The sequence below is a fragment of the Taudactylus pleione genome, unplaced genomic scaffold, assembly GCF_031769625.1.
Source record: "Taudactylus pleione unplaced genomic scaffold, aTauple2 ptg000135l, whole genome shotgun sequence".
Lineage (NCBI taxonomy): Eukaryota > Metazoa > Chordata > Amphibia > Anura > Myobatrachidae > Taudactylus > Taudactylus pleione.
Window position 1 is genome coordinate 8390587 of NW_028284537.1, and position 26371 is coordinate 8416957.

The 26371-nt window shown below is 45.4% G+C and overlaps 1 protein-coding gene across 2 annotated transcripts in view; it reads right to left on the bottom strand.

Moving 5' to 3' along the window:
- Nucleotides 1-26371, bottom strand: part of SYNPR (synaptoporin) — a 239903-nt gene that overhangs the window by 109555 nt on the left and 103977 nt on the right. Inside the window, exon 1 of one of the 2 annotated variants that reach the window (XM_088473457.1) lies at nucleotides 16622-16987. The exons of the other annotated variant lie outside the window; for it this stretch is intronic. Coding sequence (XP_088329583.1) covers nucleotides 16622-16645 — 24 coding nt within the window. The 5' untranslated portion in view covers nucleotides 16646-16987. Of the gene's footprint in view, nucleotides 1-16621; nucleotides 16988-26371 lie in introns of those variants that run through there. 2 annotated transcript variants of the gene reach the window in all.

The window sequence follows — 26371 nt, forward strand, 5'->3', positions numbered from 1 at the left end:
CAGACTGCTATGTAGCCTATCCTATTCACCCTCCACTCACACCAATGTCACTGTGTGCCCTGTGCTCAGACTGCTATGTAACCTATCCTATTCACCCACCACTCACACTAATGTCACTGTGTGCCCTGTGCACAGACTGCTATGTAGCCTATCCTATTCACCCACCACTCACCCCAATGTCACTGTATGCCCTGTGCTCAGACTGCTATGTAGCCTCTCCTTTTCACCCACCACTCACACCAATGTCACTGTGTGCCCTGTGCACAGACTGCTATGTAGCCTATCCTATTCACCCACCACTCACCCCAATGTCACTGTGTGCCCTGTGCTCAGACTGCTATGTAGCCTCTCCTATTCACCCTCCACTCACACCAATGTCACTGTGTGCCATGTGCACAGACTGCTATGTAGCCTATCCTATTCACCCACCACTCACCCCAATGTCACTGTATGCCCTGTGCTCAAACTGCTATGTAACCTATCCTATTCACCCACCACTCACACTAATGTCACTGTGTGCCCTGTGCACAGACTGCTATGTAGCCTATCCTATTCACCCACCACTCACCCCAATGTCACTGTATGCCCTGTGCTCAGACTGCTATGTAGCCTCTCCTATTCACCCACCACTCACACTAATGTCACTGTGTGCCCTGTGCACAGATTGCTATGTAGCCTATCCTATTCACCCACCACTCACCCCAATGTCACTGTGTGCCCTGTGCTCAGACTGCGATGTAGCCTCTCCTATTCACCCTCCACTCACACTAATGTCACTGTGTGCCCTGTGCACAGACTGCTATGTAGCCTATCCTATTCACCGTCCACTCACACCAATGTCACTGTGTGCCCAGTGCTCAGACTGCTATGTAGCCTATCCTATTCACCCACCACTCACACCAATGTCACTGTGTGCCCTGTGCTCAGACTGCTATGTAACCTATCCTATTCACCCACCACTCACACTAATGTCACTGTGTGCCCTGTGCACAGACTGCTATGTAGCCTATCCTATTCACCCACCACTCACCCCAATGTCACTGTATGCCCTGTGCTCAGACTGCTATGTAGCCTCTCCTATTCACCCACCACTCACACTAATGTCACTGTGTGCCCTGTGCACAGACTGCTATGTAGCCTATCCTATTCACCAACCACTCACCCCAATGTCACTGTGTGCCCTGTGCTCAGACTGCTATGTAGCCTCTCCTATTCACCCTCCACTCACACCAATGTCACTGTGTGCCCTGTGCACAGACTGCTATGTAGCCTATCCTATTCACCCACCACTCACACCAATGTCACTGTGTGCCCTGTGCACAGACTGCTATGTAGCCTATCCTATTCACCCACCACTCACCCTAATGTCACTGTGTGCCCTGTGCTCAGAATGCTATGTAGCCTCTCCTATTCACCCACCACTCATACTAATGTCACTGTGTGCCCTGTGCACAGACTGCTAAGTAGCCTATCTTATTCACCCACCACTCACACCAATGTCACTGTGTGCCCTGTGCACAGACTGCTATGTAGCCTATCCTATTCACCCACCACTCACACCAATGTCACTGTGTGCCTGTGCACAGACTGCTATGTAGCCTATCCTATTCACCCAGCACTCACACAAATGTCACTGTGTGTCCTGTGCACAGACTGCTATGTAACCTATCCTATTCACCCAGCTCTCACACCAATGTCACTGTGTGCCCTGTGCACAGACTGCTATGTAGCCTATCCTATTCACCCACCACTCACACCAATGTCACTGTGTGCCCTGTGCACAGACTGCTATGTAGCCTATCCTATTCACCCTCCACTCACACCAATGTCACTGTGTGCCCTGTGCACAGACTGCTATGTAGCCTATCCGATTCACCCACCACTCACACCAATGTCACTGTGTGCCCTGTGCACAGACTGCTATGTAGCCTATCCTATTCCCCCACCACTCACACCAATGTCACTGTGTGCCCTGTGCACAGACTGCTATGTAACCTATCCTATTCACCCACCACTCACACTAATGTCACTGTGTGCCCTGTGCACAGACTGCTATGTAGCCTCTCCTATTCACCCTCCACTCACACCAATGTCACTGTGTGCCCTGTGCACAGACTGCTATGTAGCCAATCCTATTCACCCACCACTCACCCCAATGTCACTGTGTGCCCTGTGATCAGACTGCTATGTAGCCTCTCCTATTCACCCACCACTCACACCAATGTCACTGTGTGCCCTGTGCACAGACTGCTATGTAGCCTATCCTATTCACCGTCCACTCACACCAATGTCACTGTGTGCCCTGTACTCAGACTGCTATGTAGCCTATCCTATTCACCCTCCACTCACACCAATGTCACTGTGTGCCCTGTGCACAGACTGCTATGTAACCTATCCTATTCACCCACCACTCACACCAATGTCACTGTGTGCCCTGTGCTCAGACTGCTATGTAACCTATCCTATTCACCCAGCTCTCACACCAATGTCACTGTGTGCCCTGTGCATAGACTGCTATGTAGCCTATTTTATTCACCCACCACTCACACCAATGTCACTGTGTGCCCTGTGCACAGACTGCTATGTAGCCTATCCTATTCACCCACCACTCACACCAATGTCACTGTGTGCCCTGTGCACAGACTGCTATGTAGCCTATCCTATTCACCCACCACTCACACCAATGTCACTGTGTGCCCTGTGCACAGACTGCTATGTAACCTCTCCTATTCACCCACCGCTCACACCAATGTCACTGTGTGCCCTGTGCACAGACTGCTATGTAACCTCTCCTATTCACCCACCACTCACACCAATGTCACTGTGTGCCCTGTGCATAGACTGCTATGTAGCCTACCCTTTTCACCCACCACTCACACCAATGTCACTGTGTGCCCTGTGCATAGACTGCTATGTAGCCTTTCCTATTCACCCACCACTCACACCAATGTCACTGTGTGCCCTGTGCACAGACTGCTATGTAGTCTATCCTATTCACCCAGCACTCACACCAATGTCACTGTGTGCCCTGTGTATAGACTGCTTTGTAACCTATCCTATTCACCCACCACTCACACCAATGTCACTGTGTGCCCTGTGCACAGACTGCTATGTAGCCTATCCTTTTCACCCACCACTCATCCCAATGTCACTGTGTGCCCTGTGCATAGACTGCTATGTAGCCTCTCCTATTCACCCTCCACTCACCCCAATGTCACTGTGTGCCCTGTGCACAGACTGCTTTGTAACCTATCCTATTCACCCACCACTCACACCAATGTCACTGTGTGCCCTGTGCACAGACTGCTATGTAGCCTATCCTTTTCACCCACCACTCATCCCAATGTCACTGTGTGCCCTGTGCATAGACTGCTATGTAGCCTATCCTATTCACTGTGTGCCCTGTGCACAGACTGCTATGTAGCCTATCCTATTCACCGTCCAATCACACCAATGTCACTGTGTGCCCTGTGCTCAGACTGCTATGTAGCCTATCCTATTCACCCTCCACTCACACCAATGTCACTGTGTGCCCTGTGCTCAGACTGCTATGTAACCTATCCTATTCACCCTCCACTCACACCAATGTCACTGTGTGCCCTGTGCTCAGACTGCTATGTAGCCTATCCTATTCACCCACCACTCACACCAATGTCACTGTGTGCCCTGTGCTCAGACTGCTATGTAGCCTCTCCTATTCACCCACCACTCACACCAATGTCACTGTGTGCCCTGTGCACAGACTGCTATGTAACCTATCCTATTCACCCACCACTCACACCAATGTCACTGTGTGCCCTGTGCACAGACTGCTATGTAGCCTATCCTATTCACCCACCACTCACACCAATGTCACTGTGTGCCCTGTGCACTGACTGCTATGTAGCCTATCCTATTCACCCACCACTCACACTAATGTCACTGTGTGCCCTGTGCTCAGACTGCTATGTAGCCTATCCTATTCACCCACCACTCACACCAATGTCACTGTGTGCCCTGTGCACAGACTGCTATGTAGCCTATCCTATTCACCCACGACTCACACCAATGTCACTGTGTGCCCTGTGCACTGACTGCTATGTAGCCTATCCTATTCACCCACCACTCACACTAATGTCACTGTGTGCCTTGTGCTCAGACTGCTATGTAGCCTATCCTATTCACCCACCGCTCACCCCAATGTCACTGTGTGCCCTGTGCTCAGACTGCTATGTAGCCTCTCCTATTCACCCACCGCTCACACCAATGTCACTGTGTGCCCTGTGCACAGACTGCTATGTAACCTCTCCTATTCACCCACCGCTCACACCAATGTCACTGTGTGCCCTGTGCACAGACTGCTATGTAACCTCTCCTATTCACCCACCACTCACACCAATGTCACTGTGTGCCCTGTGCATAGACTGCTATGTAGCCTACCCTATTCACCCACCACTCACACCAATGTCACTGTGTGCCCTGTGCATAGACTGCTATGTAGCCTTTCCTATTCGCCCACCACTCACACCAATGTCACTGTGTGCCCTGTGCACAGACTGCTATGTAGCCTATCCTATTCGCCCAGCACTCACACCAATGTCACTGTGTGCCCTGTGCATAGACTGCTATGTAGCCTATCCTATTCGCCCAGCACTCACACCAATGTCACTGTGTGTCCTGTGCACAGACTGCTTTGTAACCTATCCTATTCACCCACCACTCACACCAATGTCACTGTGTGCCCTGTGCACAGACTGCTATGTAGCCTATCCTTTTCACCCACCACTCATCCCAATGTCACTGTGTGCCCTGTGCATAGACTGCTATGTAGCCTCTCCTATTCACCCACCACTCACCCCAATGTCACTGTGTGCCCTGTGCACAGACTGCTATGTAGCCTATCCTATTCACCCACCACTCACACCTATGTCACTGTGTGCCCTGTGCATAGACTGCTATGTAGCCTATCCTATTCACCCACCACTCACACCAATGTCACTGTGTGCCCTGTGCATAGACTGCTATGTAGCCTATCCTATTCACCCACCACTCACACCAATGTCACTGTGTGCCCTGTGCACAGACTGCTATGTAGCCTCTCCTATTCACCCAGCTCTCACACCAATGTCACTGTGTGCCCTGTGCATAGACTGCTATGTAGCCTTTCCTATTCACCCTCCACTCACACCAATGTCACTGTGTGCCCTGTGCATAGACTGCTATGTAGCCTATCCTATTCACCCACCACTCACACCAATGTCACTGTGTGCCCTGTGAACAGACTACTATGTAGCCTATCCTATTCACCCAGCTCTCACACCAATGTCACTGTGTGCCCTGTGCACAGACTGCTATGTAGCCTATCCTATTCAAGTGAACATGAGCCCAAAGCACCTCTACCCTTTTACCGGCTGCACGCATGGTGCCACACCTATCTCTTACATTGATGATGTCGATAAATTTTGTTTTCGTTATTGCTCAGCTTTACCCTGACGGATTGGACTAGGAGCTTCCACTACAAAATGATGCAGTTTTAATGCAAATCAGTTCAGTAGTTTTTGCGCCAACTTGGAACAAACAGACAAACAATGTTCTCATTATATCAGTATAGATCAGTGATTTTCCTCTTTTAAATCAAGGCACACTATACAAGATTTTAAAATTGGCAATTACCATCCGGCGATTTGGCGTATGCAACCTATGAAAAAACAAACTACATTGGCCCCAGCAGGATTAAAACACACTACATTGGCTCCCACAGGAACAAAACACACTACATTGGCTCCCACAGGAATAAAACACACTACTTTGGCTCCCACAGGATTAAAACACACTACATTGGCTCCCACAGGAATAAAACACACATACATTGGCTCCCACAGGATTAAAACACACTATATTGGCCCCTGCAGGAACAAAACACACTACATTGGCTCCCACAGGAACAAAACACACTACATTGGCTCCCACAGGAACAAAACACACTACATTGGCCCCTGCAGGAACAAAACACACTACTTTGGCTCCCACAGGATTAAAACACACTTCATTGGCTCCCACAGGAATAAAACACACTACATTGGGCCCCGCAGGAATAAAACAATCACATTTTTGGGCCCCCACAGAAATAAAGCAATCTCATTGCCCCCCCCAGAAATAAAGCAATCACATTGGCCCCCCCCAGAAATAAAACAATCACATTGGCCCCCTGCAGAAATAAAACAATCACATTGGCCCCCCCCAGAAATAAAACAATCACATTGGCCCCCTGCAGAAATAAAACAATCACATTGGCCCCCACAGAGAAAAAAAACACATTGCTCAGCAACTGAAAAAAAAAGCAGATTGGCTCACACTGCCTCCGGGCTGGAAGCACTGGTTCGGTCACTGGTACAGGGTAGGAAGGAAGTGCCGGCTCAGTCACTGGCGCGGTTTGGGCAGATGCGCTGGCTCTGTCACTGTCGCGGGGTAGGAAGGAAGTGCCGGCTCAGTCACTGGCGCGGTTTGGGCAGAAGCGATGGCTCTGTCGCTGGCATGAGCAGGAAGCGCTGGCTCGTTCACTAGACCAGGCGCGCAGGCTTGCTGGAGGCAACGCGGCGTGCGTGACCTGTGATGTCACGCCGCTACGTCTAGACAGGTGATGGCCCGGGTGCGCCTGAGCCGCCCAGAGGAGCTCAGCGGCAACCCGGAACACACTTCACAAATGCCCACGGCACACCGGTTGAAAACCGCTGGTATAGACATTCAATTAGATTATCCTGACAAGGTTGACAATTAAGTATTTAATTAGCTTGTTTTTTTTCCAGGGTTACCTTGGAGGAAACTTCAGAATAATATTTAAACAGCTGATCTAAGTCATATGTGAGGGGTGCAGCTTAAACTGTAAAACTGGGTACATACTATAACGATGGATCGGTTGGCAGATCGATCCGCCGTCCGAGCGGCTGATTTGTAATCTATACACACTTACCAATTGGCCGTTCGATGTGTATGATCTACATTACACCGACCAGTTGAGATGTCAGTGTCGGCAGTCCCTGTAGCAATTGTGCAGGTTGTCGGCGGGTTGGACCCGTACACACAGCCCGAGGCACCAATATATATTTCAAATGCATCGACTGTGCTGCAGGGCCGACCTGAAATATCTGTGATCGAGAAGTTCACAGACATATCGGGTATACACACCTGCCAATGCACTCGCAATATATATCGTTCATCGATTGAACAAACAATATATCGACAAGTGTGTTAATGAAGATATAAAGAAACAAAAAAAGAAGAGTATATAAAGCACACTGGAGGGAAAAAATTGCTGTGATGTAAACTCAATTACAAAGTATTACGTCACTTTATTGAATTATAGATCCCTCAATAAAAATTAAAACTTAACATTTACTAATACTTTTAAAAGGGGGGGGGGGGGGGTTAGTCCACCAACCAATATCATAGATAATCAAAATATTTTTAGAATTTATGTATTTATTAAAAAAGTGCAGTGTGAAAACAGAAGAATTATTAGTGAATTAAAAAGAAACGCAGCCAAAGTGTATGTGTGTATATAACTTTAATTATGGCCACTTTGTACCTTAAAAAACTTTCCAGTCTAGTATAGTTAAAAATAAAGTGAAGTATCACCTATATTTATTGCAGGGCATTTGGAGTAGAATTCGTAAAATTCTACTCCAACCCCTAAGTATCACTTATTTTTAGTAAGCAGATCGCATTTCCCATAATTGTAATGGGAAATGTGATCTGTCTGGTAGTTACTAAAAATAAATTATGAATAAAATACCTAGGGAAGCCTTGTGATAATAACGCTGGAGGTGGCGTTATCCAGGGTCTTCCCAAGTTACCGGACTCCTACTCTGCTCTAACGGGGAGAGCAGAGCCGGGAGTCGGTCCCAGTAATCAGCTGTGTGATCTAAACAGACTGCAAGCTGATTCACTGCAAAAAAAAAAAAAATAGTAAAAAAAAAATTTACTTACCTGACTCCAGGGACCGGTGATCGGGGCTCCGGGTGATGTCCTCCCTCCAGTCAGCTGGTCTCCCATGCTGCACTGCAGCCCGGTCATCAGGTGATCGGGTCCCAGTGCAGTATGGGATATCACCTGACCGGAGGCATGGAAGACATCACCGGAGTCCCGGATCATGCAGGTAAGTGGGTCCGCGATCATGGGGGGCAGAGCTTAGCACCGGGGGGCAGGGCTTAGTGCCGGGGGTTGCAGCGGCGGCAGGTCGGCGCATGCGCGGGCACTTTGTCACGGTATTTTTTCCGAAAATCCCATCCGACAAGTGTGAGGATGGGATTCGCAGGGACAGAGCTTTCTCGCAAGATCTGTCCATGCAAGGGATTTGTAGTAAATCCCTGTGATATTGACTGAATTCGCAATGCGAATTCAGTCGTTAATATCACACTACAATCTGCATTCAATATGCGGAATGTAGTATATAGAGCCCTATGTGGCATATTTTATGAAACGGGCTCAAACAAACTGATTTTCTTTTTCGGCTGATTAAAAAAAAAAAACAGCCACACAGGAATAGGAGTAGCCTTACAACTTGCCAGGTCAGTTAGATGTCAAAGAAAACATGCATGAGCCGGATTATAGCCTTCCGTATCTGCACTGGAACTGGAAGTCCAGAAACTGTTTTCCAGGTCTAGATGCTGCAAAATTGAATAGAGTTAAGGGTCAAACCAATAAGGTGCAAATTGCGAGGTGCGAGTTCAGTTTTCTCTTCGAATTTGCATAGCGAATTCATTTTGCAATCCAATTAGCAACTTGCACTAAACCAGTCAGAGTGAATTCGCATTTTTCCATTCACAGGTTAAAATGTCGGGACACCGTACTGAACACTTTGGACACTCCCCCCCTAACGACAAATTCAACAATTTATAGTTTCCAATTAGCTTAATTAGTCCAATAATTTCAAAGCCAGGGGGGAGAAAATGAGGGGAACATAATTTGAGCACAGGATCGTATGGCTGATATAGAACAGTTTATAAATGATCCACAATAATGTTGATATGAACCTTAATCAGGTCACAAATCACAATCACAATAGCACAAGTGGAGGTCATCCCACAAGAGTACATGCATATATGTAGAATAACTAGGGAGAAAAAGGGTACTCTCATTGTTTGGGGGCACTCAATTGAAAAATTTCATATGAAACATAAAATATAACATTTATTTTGATATGTATTAAAAAATGATAACTGCCAACATTCACACCTGAAAAGCAGACCATTGCAATAACAAATAGGTTAAAAGAATAATTTCACGTACAAGAAAGCTGGTGAAATATAGCAGGGTCATTCAAAAATAATGGTATAATAACCAATTAATATTTAAGATATACCATAATCACGGTATCATAACCAATAAATTCTCACGGTATATTATAATTAGAGGTACACAAATCAGCCATTTGACATCATTAAAAAAACCTTCAGTACTTTCCTAATACTCACAAACAGCCTTCTATACGGTCCTGCTAAAGAAATAATCAATTTTGGGGGGTCCAGGATGGTGTCCCCACTTTTTCATGCATTTCTCTCACATCGCATTTGGTAGTCCACTGCGAGTAACGCAAACAGACATTTTTATTTTGGACAATGAGAATTCTCGAAGGCGGGTAGTCGTCAAGTTTTATGAAACAAACTCGCTACTCGCAATTCACACCTCATTGGATTGACCACTTAGATGGAAAAAAAAGGTAAAAAATAGAAAATAATAATAAATATAATAATAATAAAAAGAGAAAAAAATGCTTTATTATAATAATAATAATAATAATAATAAAGCATTTTTATCCTGTGGGCACTTCAGATACTGTAACACAGTCCTGAAATAGCTTTAGCAATTGGAGAAGACTCAGGTACTTGTACCACCGATGTCCATTATAAGGCTTGCAATAGCCAGTTAACACTCTAAAACCTGTACAAACATCCCATTTTCACGATTTAAGATTATGGGGCCTATTCTTCAACACTAAAATAAAGTTTTTAAGGACATTTTCCTTAATTACCATTATTTTAGTACAGGTTGAGTCTCCCATATCCAAAATGCTTGGGACCAGGGGTACTTTAGATAACGAATATTCCGTATTTTGGAATATTTGCATATCATAATGAAATATCTTGGGAATGGGACCCAAATATACACACAGAATGCATTTATGTGCTATATACACCTTATACACACAGCCTGCAGGTCATTTTTACAATATTTTCAATAATTTTGTGGCTGAAGCAAAGTTTGTCTACATACATGAAATTCATTTGTTTCATATACACGTTATACACAGAGGGCCTCATTCAGAGCCGGACGCTCTGACAGAGCGCTCACTCTGAATCAGGGCCGGCCTTCTGTTTTTTTAGAGCGGCCAGGAAGATGGTCGCGATGGTCAAGACCATCGGGCTTGCGACGAGACCCTTGTGGTAGGGTCTCGTTGCCGCAAGCCCTAGAGTGCATTCGGCTCTAACAGACGAAAGCACTCCCACTGACATCACTTGTGATGTCAGTGGGGCCGGCCCCAGACGGTAGGCGTTCCCATGGGAACGCCTCCGTTTGGGCAGCCATGCCCCCGGCCCGCCCACCAAAGGGGGCGTGCTGTCACTCAACATCGACAGCACGCCCCCTTTGGTATGAGACCCGGAGCGACGGCTTGCCCGTCGCTATCCGGGTCTCGCGCATGCGCACGACGGAGCCAGCTCCATCGTGCGCATGCGCACTGGGCCACCATCGACCCGCTTGCGAGCGTATAGCGCTCGCGGGCGGGTCTGAATCAGGCCCAGAGCCTGAAGGTAATTTTATACAATATTTTTAATAATTTGTGCCTTAGACAAAGTTTGTGTACATTGACCCATCAAAAATCAAAGGTTTCATTATCTCAGTCATGCCAAAATAATTCCGTATTTCGGAATATTACGTATTTCGGAATATTTGGATATGGGAGACTCAACCTGTATTCATGAAAAGACTTAACACAGGAGATATCACTGATATCTCCTGGTTAAATTCCCCTGCGTTAATCTCCACACTTCCCATACATTAGTACATTAGTATGGGATATGGAAATTATGGTATTCATCAAATTCCGAAAATTATGTATTTTCGGAATTTGATGGAGTTACTATACGCCATTGTGAGGTGGCGTATAACAGGTAACACTTACCTGTGTCAGCGTGTGCAGGTCCCCCAGCGTCTTCCTCCGGCGCTTTGGTCCCTCCTCTGGCTCCGGTGTCTGCTAGGACACTGTGGGCCTGATTCAGACCCGGACGCTATTTGCGGCCACTCGCTGGCTAAAAGGGGCCGGCTATTTAAATCATGTTCTCGCACTGCATCGCGTTAAGCTGCCCACTAAGTAATAGCGAGCGGCCGCACTATGCGCTCACACCTGTATAAAGACGCCACTTTGCCACTCGCAACACACGTCATCTCCGGCAGTTGTAAGATTAATCGGGAACATCGAGAGCCATCGGAGCTGCTCGCAGTGCTTGTGGTAGGCTTTCCCACCACAACATTGCGAGCAGTTCTGGCTAAAATACAACCCAGTCACGTGTGTAATGACGCTACTTTGCTAATTATGCACACCCATTAAACGCCATTCTGACGGTCGGATACGCCTGCGTTCACACATCCACACCCCCGTTTGCAAGCACCTTCCATCTGTCACTCAAAATAGCGGCCCGACTGCGGGCTACGGGCGAGCACTTTCCCATCGCACTGGCTGGTTTGTGCAGGCGCATTGCGACTCATATGCATGCGCAGATTGCAAAAAATCGCTCAATGCGAGCGAGCGCAGCATAGCGTCCGGGTCTGAATCAGGCCTTGTGTTCTCCCAGCAGAACACAATAAAGTTTAGAGAAAAAAAAAACTTTTTTTTTTTTTTCTAAACTGTACTGTGGTCTGATGGGAGAACACGTGTCCGAGCAGACACCGGAGCCGGAGGCGCTGCAGCGGGCAGGTAAGTGCGGGTCAGGGAGGAGGGATGCGGAGGGGCGAGGGACACACAAAATTACTGCAGCAGTAGGCAGTGCTGAGCATGTGCTGGTTTTATGAATGTAACGGCGCATGCACAGCACGGATTCCAGCTGCGGTAAATTAGTGTAGATTACAGCTGCGGTAAGTTAGTGTAGATTACAGCTGCGGTAAATTAGTGTAGATTACAGCTGCGGTAAATTAGTGTAGATTACAGCTGCGGTAAATTAGTGTAGATTACAGCTGCGGTAAATTAGTGTAGATTACAGCTGCGGTAAATTAGTGTAGAGAGGGAAAACTATCTATTTCCCGAAAAGCTGTCATCGCAAAAATGACAGCTTTTCGAAATAGATAGTTATAGGGAGGAGGAATGATGAATTCCTCCGGTAATTAGGTAGAACTCCATGTGAGTTCTAAACCTAATTACCTCCATCGAATTTTAAGTTATGATGAATAGGCCCCATATTGACATGCGATAAATGAACCACTAAGGATGTGCAAAGCTAGTAAAACCATGCAGTGTAGTGTGGAACATTTGTATAATAACATCTGCTGATGTCACTTCCTTTTTCACATATCACTTCCTGTACAGCACTGCAGAAAGTGACAATATGAATTTCCAGCATTTTGAAGTGTCCCGTCTTTCAGGAACTGAGGAAGCAAATAGTGCACTGCAAAATTGTTTGATCCAATGCGAAAGACAGTGTCCATCTAAAGTCGATGGATTCACGGATCTCTATCTACGCTGAACTTTCTAGCAGGTCCTAGAGCATACTGTAATCTCCAATCAGTTCACTTCAAATGTTTTAGAATTATTAAAAATACATGAGACCCTTTTCAGCTCTTTTTAAGCTCCGGTCCATAAAGTGACACCAGCTGCATTAATGTTAATGGACAATTGATGTATTTGAATCACTAGTACATTTTCAAATCACGTTAACAGATATATAGGTTACCACGACACATTGCAGAACTCTGGGATTGCTCTAGAACAGTGTTATGTGGCAGAGCATTCTAATGGAGTGGTGTTCTGGTGAGTCTACCTGCCCTAAACCCCTACTCCTAACCCTCCCTCTAGTGCCTAACCTCCCCCCTATAGCCCAACCCGAACCTCCCCCTAGTGCCTAACCCTCACGTACAGCAGCCTAACCCTAATGTTGACATTCTAACAATGTTGACATCTTAACTGACAACAATGTGGTGTCTACATTATGATTTGTCGACCTTGTTATTGTTAACTTCCTGACTACATCTCAGAGAAAACACAGGGATGAGCTCGCATTACAATGATCTGACTCCTGATGTAATTAAGAGATTGTATGACTATGAGAACGGTGGTTCCCGGAAGGTACAGAATGATCTTACAGGCTGGTGAAGTTAGAGCCTTGTGATAACGCTACACTACTAAACTGGAAGGATAAAAATGGAGTATACTGCAAAATATGTTTGTCAAACCAGAGCTGGATTAAGGCTTTGGGGCAGACCTGGCCGACCTGTGGCTCTCCAACTGTTGTGAAACTACAAGTCCCAACATGCTTTACCAGCTGGAGAGCCGCAGGTTGGCCAGGTCTGCTTTGGGGGTTCTGGGGCACTTAAGACTGATCCTCGCTTTCCACTATAATATGCAAAGGGCCCCATTTATCAAGGATACATAACCCCTTTAGCACTCACTAAAGGGGTTATGTCATCCTTTCAATATTTATCAAACAGCGGTAATCTAAGATCGCCGCTGTTTGTCAATGCATCACTCTTGCCATCTTTAGATGGTGGGTACGATGTGGTCTTTGGACCCGGCAGCAGCCTTTCTGACTTCAGCGTAGCCTTCCAGGCACTGGCGGGTCCCAGCCGGGTTAAACAGTCATGCACATGCACAGACTGACGGTCACGCTTGCGCATAACATCGAAGCCCGAGACAGACTTCGCTGGACCTAGGGATGGAAGCCCGGCATTGCATGGTCTACCGACATCAAATCCAGCGATGTGATGGCAACTGGTCATCACATTGCAACCGTTCCATAGTATAACCATCGTAATGGTTATACCGTGCGCATGCACAGCAGTCATAACTTTGTGCATGCGCATTTAAGTTCAAAAAGGGGTGGAGCCTCTGGGAACTTGTGTGGGGCCACAAGTTTATAGGTTGGCACATGCAAGAACCATGCATAGTTACATGGCATAGCTCATCAAGTTCAACCTTCTATGAAGTTATCATGTGTCATCAATCCATAAGAAAGCAATGCAAATCACCCAGCAATTTAACCTCACATGTGGGATAAAAATATATCTTGACCCCATAGATGCGATTAATTTCCAGGATAACATCACCCCAAAAAGTTTTGTATGCTCATTTGAAATATTGATACCATTCACTGTAAGTCATCCTCCAGCCATTCACGGGGTGTGGTATATGAGTTCGACACCCTAATCATAACTGCAACCTACCCCTAATAGTAACGTTCATATATTAATAATGAAGGCTTGCATGTCGACATATTGACAATATGATCATGTAGACATTCTGACCGAAAAATGCTGACATTCTGAACCATTGCACATTACAGTGCCGACATTCTGAATGTCGACAATGTGACTGCATACCATTTCACATCCACCCAGTAATTCTGCCTTGCTGCCTCCCCATGTCTGTGGATTTCACAGTCTATGTAGCCTGAGTCAGTGAAAAATCCTTTTTGCCTGTACAGTTTATTGGTGCTGAAAAGTTTTTCCTTCAGTTCCATCACTGTGGATATCCCCCATCCTCACATGCACAGTAATGAGGGTAAAAAGGTTTTCCTTTGAATGACTAAGAAAAATAATAGTATTTAGTTTACAGTAATGCACTTCAAATTGACACCAAAGTCTGATTCTCTCCTCTAGCATTGCAGATATGTTATGTGAGTAATTAATATCATCCTGTTTACAGACTACAAACATTCTTGGAGTTGATTAGCACCGGTTACAGTTTCTGGATAATTGCAAGGCCAGCTCAGCTCATGACATGAATAAATATATCTACTCACAGCAGATGCTGAATACTAGTAATACTCCGGCCAGCCATTTATCTGAGTGACTTACCAACACTCCTGTACCATCATCAATTATGAATAAGGTGTACAGCTTTTGCAGTATAAATATTTAGTGTTACACTGAGCAGTTAAAAATGTGAAAAAACTTGGAAAAAAAAAGAAAATACTTGATTTCCTGATGCTATATAAGAGATTAGTTTTAATCTTGATATTTTTTTCCCAGTTGATGTTTTCAACAGGTGCTACCAAAATTTAAAGATGTTTACTTTGACCCCCCCTCCCCCAAATAAAATAAATAAATTAACCTAATACGTAATGGATAACAATTGATTAAAACAATACATCAATTGTAAAAAAAATATTAGATCTGCCACACAAATGACATTCAAGGCTATTGACAGTCTCAGCACACATCCAGGCTGTACAGATAAATAGACAACTGTCTTCTAACTGGTACAGTAGATACTGACAGTCTATTCCAACAGCAGCACACAGCAGTCATACCACTAATTCCAGTCAGTGAACGTAGTCCCCAGTCTATAGTTTCTTGCACAGTGAGCACATCTGAAGACAGATGTTTGGGGCGCTCAGCCCTGTGCACTGGAAGGATGAAGAACGACTGGGCGCATTTAGGCAAAATAACATTATTGCCTTTTGCAGAATAAAAAGACCACTGAACCATACTTCATCCTCTTGTCGCTATATATATATATATATATATATATATATATATATAAATATCTGCATTGATTTCGATGGGATAATGAAGGCTGTTGCTGAACAGAGGTTTTCTGCTGAAATCCAAAAGACAATACAGTGGCTTATAGGGCTCTGTAAGGATACGTATGCATTTCAGTGCTACAAACTTTATTACTAGCCTGCTGTATACAGACCAATGATATGTCCACTTACTGCAGTCTGCAAGCAAGCTGAGCAGTAGGAACGATTGCAATACTGTAGATGATTGTGTGATTTTATTTAATCAACATGATTTAGAAATAACACGTGTCAACGTAAGAGGAAAATAAATAGATACAAAATGGGGAACAAACATAAATACACAATATTTTCAATATGCAATCATTGTATAATCTAAAAAAAAATAATGTTATACAATGTGCAAGGATTTTATTTTCCTTTTGTTAAGGGGGATTAAAGAATTAGAATATATTTAGACAAAGCTTCAAAGCAATCTCGGTGTAAATCACCGGGGAATCCCTACAGTCTGAAGAAATTCTACTTTACTTGGTTCAATATTTTAGTCTGTGCCCTAGAACAGACAATTCATTCATTAGAAGCACATTAATTATATCGGACGCATCAAATATCAAATCTGCATAACAAGCCTGGAAAGAGAAATCAATCAATTTCTGATTTCTTTTTTTTTTTTTCATAAATAGAATTATTAATATACATAAAGTGGTAGCATTGGATACATTTTATCCAGATAAAAAAATTACATCATATTAAATTGTGTGATACAATTATCTAATTTAAAAATAAACACTAATAGCTGAAAATGACTTAAAAGCGGAAATAAAATAAAAGTATTAAAAGAAATAATAATAACATTTTTTATAAAATAACTACAATCAAAGCATAGTCTTGTGCAATTCATTCATTTAACTTACCGGAGCGAATATCACCATACACATTTACAAAGGAATTTATAATCCAACTCTGTGCTCTGGAAATAAAACAGAGGTTGTTGCATACTAAACTGTACAAGGTAGCCAAAAGCTTCTGTGTAGGCACTTCCAGCTGCCTGTCCTTTCCATGGAGCTCAGTAAATCAAGAGATGAAATCAATGCAGAGAAAGTGAGATGTTAGCCCAAGCAAGAAAACAGCCCCAGATTCCCTTCCTGAGGGTTGGCAGGAATTGTCATAACATTGGAGATTACTGTGTAAAGCCAATTGTCAGGCTGGGGATCTATGCGATACTTTTACTTGCTGCAGAAACCCTCTTCTGTGTTTGGAGGCTTAGCTGTACTCTACGTTAGAGCCAGGTTCATAGTATAAGGCAAGAACTGAAATACATTTCCTTTGTATAGATTCAGAAATTCATTCAGAGAGGAGGAGACATACTGGGTGGTGTATTAAAGATGAACTTTTTTTTTTAGCCTTTGGGATATCATGTTTTTTAATTATTTTGGAAAATAATATTATAATGTGGAAATATCTGGGAAGAACTACTGGGATATAAATATATTATAGGGAATGCTTTTTATTATCCAGTATCCTGTTTACATGAGTAAAATAAAATAAATAATTCAGGGCCGGTTTTAGACCATGTAGAGCCCAGGACAAAAATTCCCCACCCCCCTCCCTGATAAACTCGGCTGTAGAGTGATAGTGGAGGCAATCACTATGCTTTTATGTTTTGGCCTGGACAGTATCCTCTCAGGTGGAATGTCGCGGATGGCGAACCATGATATATCCCATATCGCCACAGATAGCGGTGATAAGGGATGTAATTTAATAGGGCGAATTTGCGATGCTTCGTGTCTATGCCCCCATGTACACTGCACAATACTTTTTAATGCTAAAAGCATACTTGCTTACTTTTGTTTTGTTGTTGAGATGCACCTGACAACTTTAGGGACGGGTCTGGGCTAGTTATGTAATTAGGCCCCGCCCCTACAAAATGGCAGGAATCGAGGGTTTGTGTCGCATCATTTAAGCCCCGCCCTCTCCCTACTGAGACTGCAGTGGGCGCAGCGTGCCAGATACCATAGCGAGGCTGAGCTGCTCCTCTGACTGTGCTTCTCACGAATGTAGGGTGATGTCTCGAGGCATGCCGTCATCACACCCAACATTCTGGGAGTAGAGAGAAGGAGACCGGATTGCACTTTTATATTCTGGTGGCGGTGGGAGGATATGACCTTAGCAGTCAGTGATTGACTGTTCCAGTCAGTACAGCTAACGTCCTCGGCTGCCAGATTAGACAGTGACGGCTGCGCCTTGGGGAATAGACCTGCCAGCCCGTCCCTTGATCTCTTAATTAGAGATGAGTGATCTGGTTTGGACAGTATGCATTTTAGAGAAATACTGCCAGTATATGTTGTCCAGGCAAACCCCCAATAGTGGCTTTTTAAGGCCAGGCACTCAAGGGCAGTGGTGTAACAACCATTATGGCAGAATGCATGGCAGCTACAGTAGTACACCCAAGTTATCCGCAGCACTCCCCTCACAACAGAGCAGAATCCCTTTTAAGCGGTACATACCCAGGGGGCCCTATGTTGTAATGCTCTAACCCAAGCTCATGGGCAATTGATCAATGCAAGTCCGCATTGTGCAGCGTTTGTATTGCGATTACGCTTGTAAAGAGGAATCATCCGCAAACTGAGTGACAAGTAGTCAGCATTTGGAGGCGGTGTCAGGGGGTGATTAGAAAAACGCAGGCGTGTCAGACCATTTAAACACTGTTTCCTGGCATCCATGTGAAACCCTGGTTTAGGGTTAAAGAAAAATAATTTAAATGTATACTTTTGTAATATACATTTCATAGCATTCTGAGGTAATTTTAAATATGTACTTGCTTAAATAAATAAGTTATATGTGTGTGGAGATGTCGCTTAAATAAATAAGGTATATGTGTGTGGAGATATCAAAGCACATTAAATTCATACTGTACATGTTTATGTACAGTACATGGTTAAGTAGTGTGCATTATACAAGAAAGTGCCAGAACTGGTAGGAAGGAGCTGCAGTCAGGTAGCCCATGTTTAACATGGGCGGAGTGATACATGCAGGAGTGAATTGGTTCCTGTCAGGAAAAGAGAGTCCGGTTAGAGGGAGGTATATAACAGCTGTCAGCAGCAGCTGACAGTTAGTCTGGAGTTCTCCTGCTTGGATGCCCACCTCTCTGTGGCCTGGGCAGCGGAGCCATTGTAGGCTGCTGGGCGCAGGGGGGGTGGAGCCGGAGAGGAGGCATCGGTGGCAGCTGTCAGCGGAGGAGGCTTACCACTGACAGCAGGCGGATCGTCGCGGCAGAGGTCCCGGCAGCGTAGCATCATGGCCGGCTACAGAGATTGCAGTCCCGTGCGGTAGAGATGCACAGAGGGACCAGCGGTGGCCAAAGGCTGTGATTGTGAGCATCCCGGCGGCTCTGCGATGCTGAGTGGCTGTCAGCTGAGGAGGCAGAGGCGGACACTGGTGAGATGAGTCGCAACAGCAGGGGGGGTTGTGGCCTGATGGTCTCCCCCTGTGTACAGCCAGCGGGTAGTCATTCCGCTGGCTACCTCCGTGTAAAGCATCACCTGACAGTGGCTGTGTGTAGAAACAATGCACTGCACATACATGCAGTAGTTAAGCTTTGAACAGACCAGTTCTATCACAAGTTAAGGCATAGGAAAGAAGGGGATTCATTTAACAGTATATGGAATGTAATAAATTAGAGCCAGAGATAAATAGTTTAATGGATTTTATCTCCAAGCCTTTGGCATAATATAAGAGATAAGAAAAGAGTCGAAGGAGGATAAATAATTTTGGGATTCTACAGACTGAGTTCATCTGTCCCACAGTGTGAACAGGCGTTTAGGAAAGTGAAGGAGCAGTTGATGAATACCCCTGTGCTGGCTTATGCAGACCCGTCTAAACCTTACGTTTTGCACATCGACGCTTCACTTGATGGTTTGGGAGGCGTTCTCTATCAGACCATGGTAATAAAATGCGCCCAGTGTTTTACATCAGTAGAGGACTTACTTCTAGTGAGAGGAACTACCCAGTACACAAACTAGAATTTCTTGCTTTGAAGTGGACAGTTGTGGACAAGCTGCATGATTACTTACTGTATATGGTGTGACTTTCGATGTGCACACCAACAACAACCCACAGACTTATATCCAGACCACGGCTAAGCTGGATGCCACTTAGCCGATATTAAAATATCGATCCAGAGTCAGCAATATTGATGCAGATGCCCTTTCCAGCATTATTCATGATCCCGTAAGATCTGAAGAAAACTGGGTAGAAGTGTCCTCCCTTGAGGTTAAGGTATTGTGCCAGTGAACTTCAGTGAGGCAATCAAGTGGGCAATATGTGATTTTTTTGGGAGCTGCAGATAATGCCCTTCCATTGGCCTATTGTTGGTTATCTCAGCTAGAACTAGGGGATCTACAAAGGGTATCCCGGAGTGATTTAATACAGGCCCAGAAAGAAGACCCCTGTATCAGAAGAGTTCACAGAGCTGTAGAAGAAGGGCATAGATATCCACCCTCAAGTGAAGGTCACACTGGGGTATGGGGTTTCCGAAATCAGTATAAAAAATTCTGTATAAAAGCTGGAATTTTAAACCGAAATACAACAACCAACTGTTCACAATTTACACTGGATAGTTTAAATAGGGTTTTCCCAAGTAGGCCCTGACCCTACCAATACTTGGGTGGAGGCACCAATTTAGATAGGTTCCCCACTTAACGTTGGGTTAAGGATGGGTAAAGTAGATTACCAGTACATAGGAGTTAGTAACCTGGTGACCCTTTAGTGGTAAAAGGGGGGTTACATTTGCTTTACCCTGGGGATTAGTTACTTGTCTTTACCTATAACCACAGAGGGATGCTCTGCGGGTACAGCATTGGGCATCCTCTACACTTGTAGTTTACACTATTTCTTCACCCCTTGTCGCTATCTATAGGGTCTTTGAGATCCCCATATAGTGTAAAACTCCAAGTGTAGAGGATGCCCAATCCTGTATTAGCCAATGCGTCCGTGGTTACAGCAGAAGAGCCCTCTGTGTATCTGGAGACCCGCCATGTCTGTGGCAGCTTAGACTTACTCAGAAGGCTGATGGCCATCTGGTCTGAGATCGATGTTTCTAATTTTGTGCATGAGCGCCAGATGTGAAATGCTTTCAGAAGGCGTCTCTAGGGACGGTGAGTGAGTCATGACTCATTAGCATATTTTGCAAATTGCGATCTGTGAGAGATCTTAGCTGCGATGGCATTTGCGTGTGGATCTGAGTCAGGTACACGTGCAAATGCCGATATTCACGTATATTGAGCGATTACGGATCACGGATCGCAATTGCGAAAATAGGCTTATGACTCACCTGCCGTCCAGGGCTTAGAGACGCTCACTGAAGGCATTTCATATCCGCTGCGCGCGCACACAAAACAGGAAACATCAAACGCAGATCAAGTGGCCATCCTCATTCTGCGTAAGTCATACATGCCGCAGACATAGCGGCTCTCCAGACACGCAGAGGGCTCTCCTGCTGCGAGCAAGGATGCAATAGCTAATTTATGCACACCCTGGAAACAGCGTTTAAACGCTACTGACACGCCTGCGTTTCTCTAACCACCTCCGTTACCTCCCACAAACGCTGGCTACCTGTCACTCACTTTGCAAGTAAATCCTCTGTGAGCGTAATTGCAATTCAATTGCTGCACGTGCACAATACGGCTTACACACATGAGCAATGGCAAACAATCGCTCAGTCTGCATAAATATCGGTATTGCGTCCATCTCTGAATCAGGCCCTATATCAATAAGCATGTCACGGTATAAGCAGCTTTTCGTGTACACGATAATATTTTATTTTCATGCTATGAGTATGTACTCAAGTTCATTGATTAAAACCAAGATCTACCTATAATACATTCACGTTATTGAGTGTTTTATGTAAAGACAAAGTAGTGCAGCAGCTGGTATGAATTAACTTTAATCACTTAGAACATTTCAACCTATGGCCCTCATTCAGAGCCGTTCGCTATTTGCGGTCGTTCGTTTAAAAACAAGGGGTGGCTATTCAAATGATCCGTACGCACATTGTAGTCTGTTCACACCTCTAAGTCTGAACGAGCGAGCAAAACATACGCTCGTTTATTTGTTAAAAACGCCCCCTGGCCGCTCGCATCCTACGTCATGTCCGCTATTTATTAGATTAATCGAGTACATCGACCAGCGTATGAACTGCTCGCTATTCTTGTGGTTGGTGTTTGCTACCACAAATTTGCGAGCAGTTCTGGCTATAAAATAACCCAGTGACGTGAACAATGACGCTGCTGTTTTAAATATACACACCCATAAAACGCCCGTTTTGACCTTTAAGCACGCCTGCGTTCGGATCTCCACTCTCCATTTTCAAGCACCTTCCCCTGTTACCACCCACATACGCCTCATTCTGTCATTCAAAATAGCAGGCACTCGCTATATTGCGTACCAACGATTTTTGGCCGCACTGACTGGTTCGCGCATGCGTACTAAAAACCGTACGCATGCGCAGATGTGCAAACATCGCTCGGAACGAGCGTACTGCCGCTAACGAGCGGCTCTGAATGAGGGCCTATGTTCCTAAACATAAAATATAATTATTTATTTAATGCGGATCAACACATTGTTATGAAAACAACTCACCTCCTGTAGATGATGTGTTTATATTTATATACAGTATAAAGCATGTTTATTTCATAAAATATTCCCCTTTCCCCCCACCCATATCCCTATGCAAATTATTCAACATGTTCATGGGCGACATCCAGACTTCATACATGACTTGATTGACAAGTAATGCCACTTCTGACACCACAGGAGGGGTGAGTGATTCTGTGTAAATTGATCTGGAGCAATTCATTAATAGTGTCTGAGCGACAGAAGAAGGCAGGAAAAGAAATGTGTTTATAGAAAGAATATTATGAACTGGCAAAGTCGGCTGGGAAGGAAGGAACCCCTTTACGGATCCCTGCTGCAAATTATGGTAAAATTGTCGAAATCAATTGAAAATTGTCGGATTCTCACGAGAGTTCGGCTCTACATAAGGCGCTGAGGGTCTCATTCAGACCCGCACGTGAGCGCAGGACGCTCGCAAGCGGGTCGAGGGTGCCCTAATGCGCATGCGCACGACGGAGGGAGCTCCGTCGTGCGCATGCGCGAGACCCACATAGCTACAGCCAAGCTGTCGCTATGGGTCTCGCACCAAAGGGGGCGTGCTGTCGATGGTGAGTGCCAGCACGCCCCCTTTGGTGGGCATGCCGGGGGCGTTGCTGCCCAGACGGAGGCCTTCCGTCTGGAGCCGGCCCCACTGACATCACTAGCAATGTCAGTGGGAGTGCTTTTGGCTCTGATAGAGCCAAAAGCACTCCTGGGCTTGCGGCAGCGAGACCCTACCGCAGGGTCTCGTTGCAAGCCCGATGGTCGCGATGGTCTTGACCATCGAGACCATCATCATGGACGCTCGCACAAGCTGTGGGTGGTAACCCACAGCTATGCGAGCGTCCAAGAGGCCGCTCCATTTTTAGGTAGGAGGGCCCTGGTCAGAGTGTCCGGCTCTGAATCAGGCCCTGAGACCGGTACTCCATTTCTCTCCCAATGCTTGCAGGCATGGAACAAAGAGTTTGTCCCCTACATCGTTTGTCCCCAGTATTTTGGCAACCAGGGCTGGTTCTGACTAGCCCCGTGCTAGTTGTGCTTAAGGATGGGGGACCCCTACATCATTTGTCTCTCATATTTTGCACAACCAGCACTGGGTCACTAAAGCCCGGGGCTGGTTGCTCTTTTGGGGGAGGGGTCACGCCGTTTGTTTTTTTACACAGGCTTTCATTTTTTAAACATAGCAGCACGGACGGGTCTCACTGATCCCGTCCGTGCATCTGTGTTTATTTTTTTTACAGACAGTTGCATGCATCACGGATATCCCTGATCCGTGTAAGCATCTGTCTGCTATTCTGCAAATCTTTAGATCGTGCACAATAGATCTTGTGACACATGGTGCAACTTTGCTGCACATCGTGTCCTGGAGTGTCGGGGAGCTGCCGGGGAGAGTTCAAGGGAAATTGTTCACGATATCGCATTGTGAGCACATCGCGTAGTGTGTAGGCAACTTCACAAGTGGCTGTGCTGGCAAAGTGACTGTGTATAGGGGGCACGCTGCACACTGATGTATACTGCGCTATACTCTGCTGATTAAAGTGTTGAGACTCACAAGTGGCTGTGTGTATGAAAAAAATGTTTAAAAAAGATAAAAAAATCTTTCAAGAAATGTAAAAGTTTAAAAAGAATTTTTTTTTTTTGGTGCTGTACCCCACTGTGTATACAAGCACCGTGACTCAATTGAGCAATAGCCCTCTGTGTGTATAAGCACCGTGACTCAATTAGGCAATAGCCCTCTGTGTGTATAAGCACCATGACTCCTTGGGCAATAGGCATCTGTATATACAAGCACCATGACTCTTTGGGCCGTAGCCCTCTGTGTATACAAGCAACGTGACTCTTTGGGCAGTAGCCCTCTGTGTATAGCCCTCAGTGTATACAAGCACCGTGACTCCTTAGGCCTTAGCCTAAGGAGCACTGTGACTCAGTAGTGAGTGGCAATTTTTCATAGATGTGCTTTAAACTGCGGTGTCTGTCGCTTAGTAACCAGCCAGCAGCCTTTGGCCAATAATGGTGAAAACAATATTGTGAGCTGTGAGGTGGTCTAAATTTACTGTAAATGACTGAAAATTAATGTTATTGGGGTTAATAATCTAGGAACAAAAAAAAAGCCAAAATTATGTAATTTTAGCTTTTTAGTGAATCTTTGTAAAAAAAAAATCCAAAACCAGTCACGGCAGGTTTGGTAAATCCAGATCCAAAGCCGGATGACAAATCAGAACCAAATTCAAATCCAAATCCAGCGAAAATGGTCCAGCACAAATCCCTACTGCCGACTGCCTTTACCGACTATTTAAGAAGTATTGCAGCAGCACATATACTGCAACAAGCCTCTTATCATCACTGCCATCCCAGGAGAGCCATTTAACGCAGGAGTATAGCTATATAGACTTACCGCTGCCAGACAGTAGTGCTGTGAAACTGAATATTGCTCATCTGTCCCTGCAAACTCTTCTTAGTATATTATGGTGATGCCTGATTGTGTGAAAGTCAGCCTTAGCAAGGTAAATTAGTGAAAAGACCCCTAAACGCCTAAACCTTGTACAAGGTGATGTGTAAACTGAAGGGCCAAAAGTCACGGGTTAGATGCCTAGGGGTAAATTTACTAATAATTGAGCTTGGTCGAGTTTTTTTTTTTAACTCACTTTGACTTGCCGAAACTCGGGTGAGTTTCCCGTTTTAGATGAATGTGCGTAATAAATCTTTACTATTCACTGTGTGTGTGTTATGTCTTTTTTTAATAATTTATTTTTCAGTGGGGGTACGAATGCCGGCCGCAGTTCTACAAGTGCCAAAGTGCAGGCACGCTGGTACCTGTAGTCCCACTGTAAAATACAATAGTTTACATCTATTCTTCACTTTATTACCCCCGTACCCACAGCCCAGGGCTGCGGGAAAGAGCCCCGGGCTTCAGACCAAGCCTGGGGTTTGGGAGAGGGGGGACCCCTTTTTTGGGGGGTCCCTACTTCCCCTGAGATCTCCGGCTTGGTCTGAGTGGCTTGGGCTGATAATGCTTTGGCCACGGAGCCCCGGTAATAGGCATTACAGCCCGGCTGTTTTGGGTCCGGTGCTGGTTTTAATTACACGGGGACCCCTACGCAATTTTTTTTCCCCTATAATCAAAACCAGGGCTGAACCTGCAGAAAGGTGCTGGTTCCTAAATTACGGTGGAACCCTACTCATTTTGTTCCCCGTAAATTTAGGAACTAGAACTGGCTGGCAAGTCGGGGCTGTTTAGGCTTTTGGGGGAGGGACCCTACGTCATTTTCTTATTTCAAAAACACTTTATATTAGGTATTCAGGCAGAAACAAATGCTAATCACACTGATCTGTGTATGTTTCTGCCAAACACGCAGCTCAGGAGGTGGTCTATTTGAAACATCAATTTATCAGTGAGTTTGCAAACTCACCCCAGATTGTAAACTCAATTCTTTGTAAATTTGCGAGTTGCAACTTTTTCATGTAAAGTACAGTACTTCCTAATACTTTACTTTACTGAGAAGAGAAAACTCACTTCCAAACTCACTATAGTTTGGTCTCAGTAAATTTGCGAGTATGAAAAGTAGGCTAAACTCGCATGATTTTGCAAACTCACAAAAACTCGATTCTTAGTAAATTTACCCCCTAGTATCGTGTCGGACGCCCTCTAGCCCGGCGAAGTGCAGTAACTTGACATGGCATCTATTCCACAAGTGGACGGAAGACCTCTGAAGAGATGTTGAACCATGCCATCTGAACAGAGACGCCAAGAGGGGGGGCAGGTACAAATTACCCGGGCCCGAGTTTGCTGCAGGGGCCCAGCGGGGGCCCAGCACAGCTCCCCCTCCCTCTTAAATCACAGCAGCCCAGCACACGCTGCTGTGTGCTGGGCTGCACTGAGACACTGCTTGTGGCTGCTAAAGCAGCAGCCGAAGCAGTCTCCTATGCCTATGGGGGGAGTGATCACGCTAATCGCGCCCCCCATTGGCTGTGCGCTGGTCTGAGGGGCACATAGCGCCCCTCTCCCCAGCGCG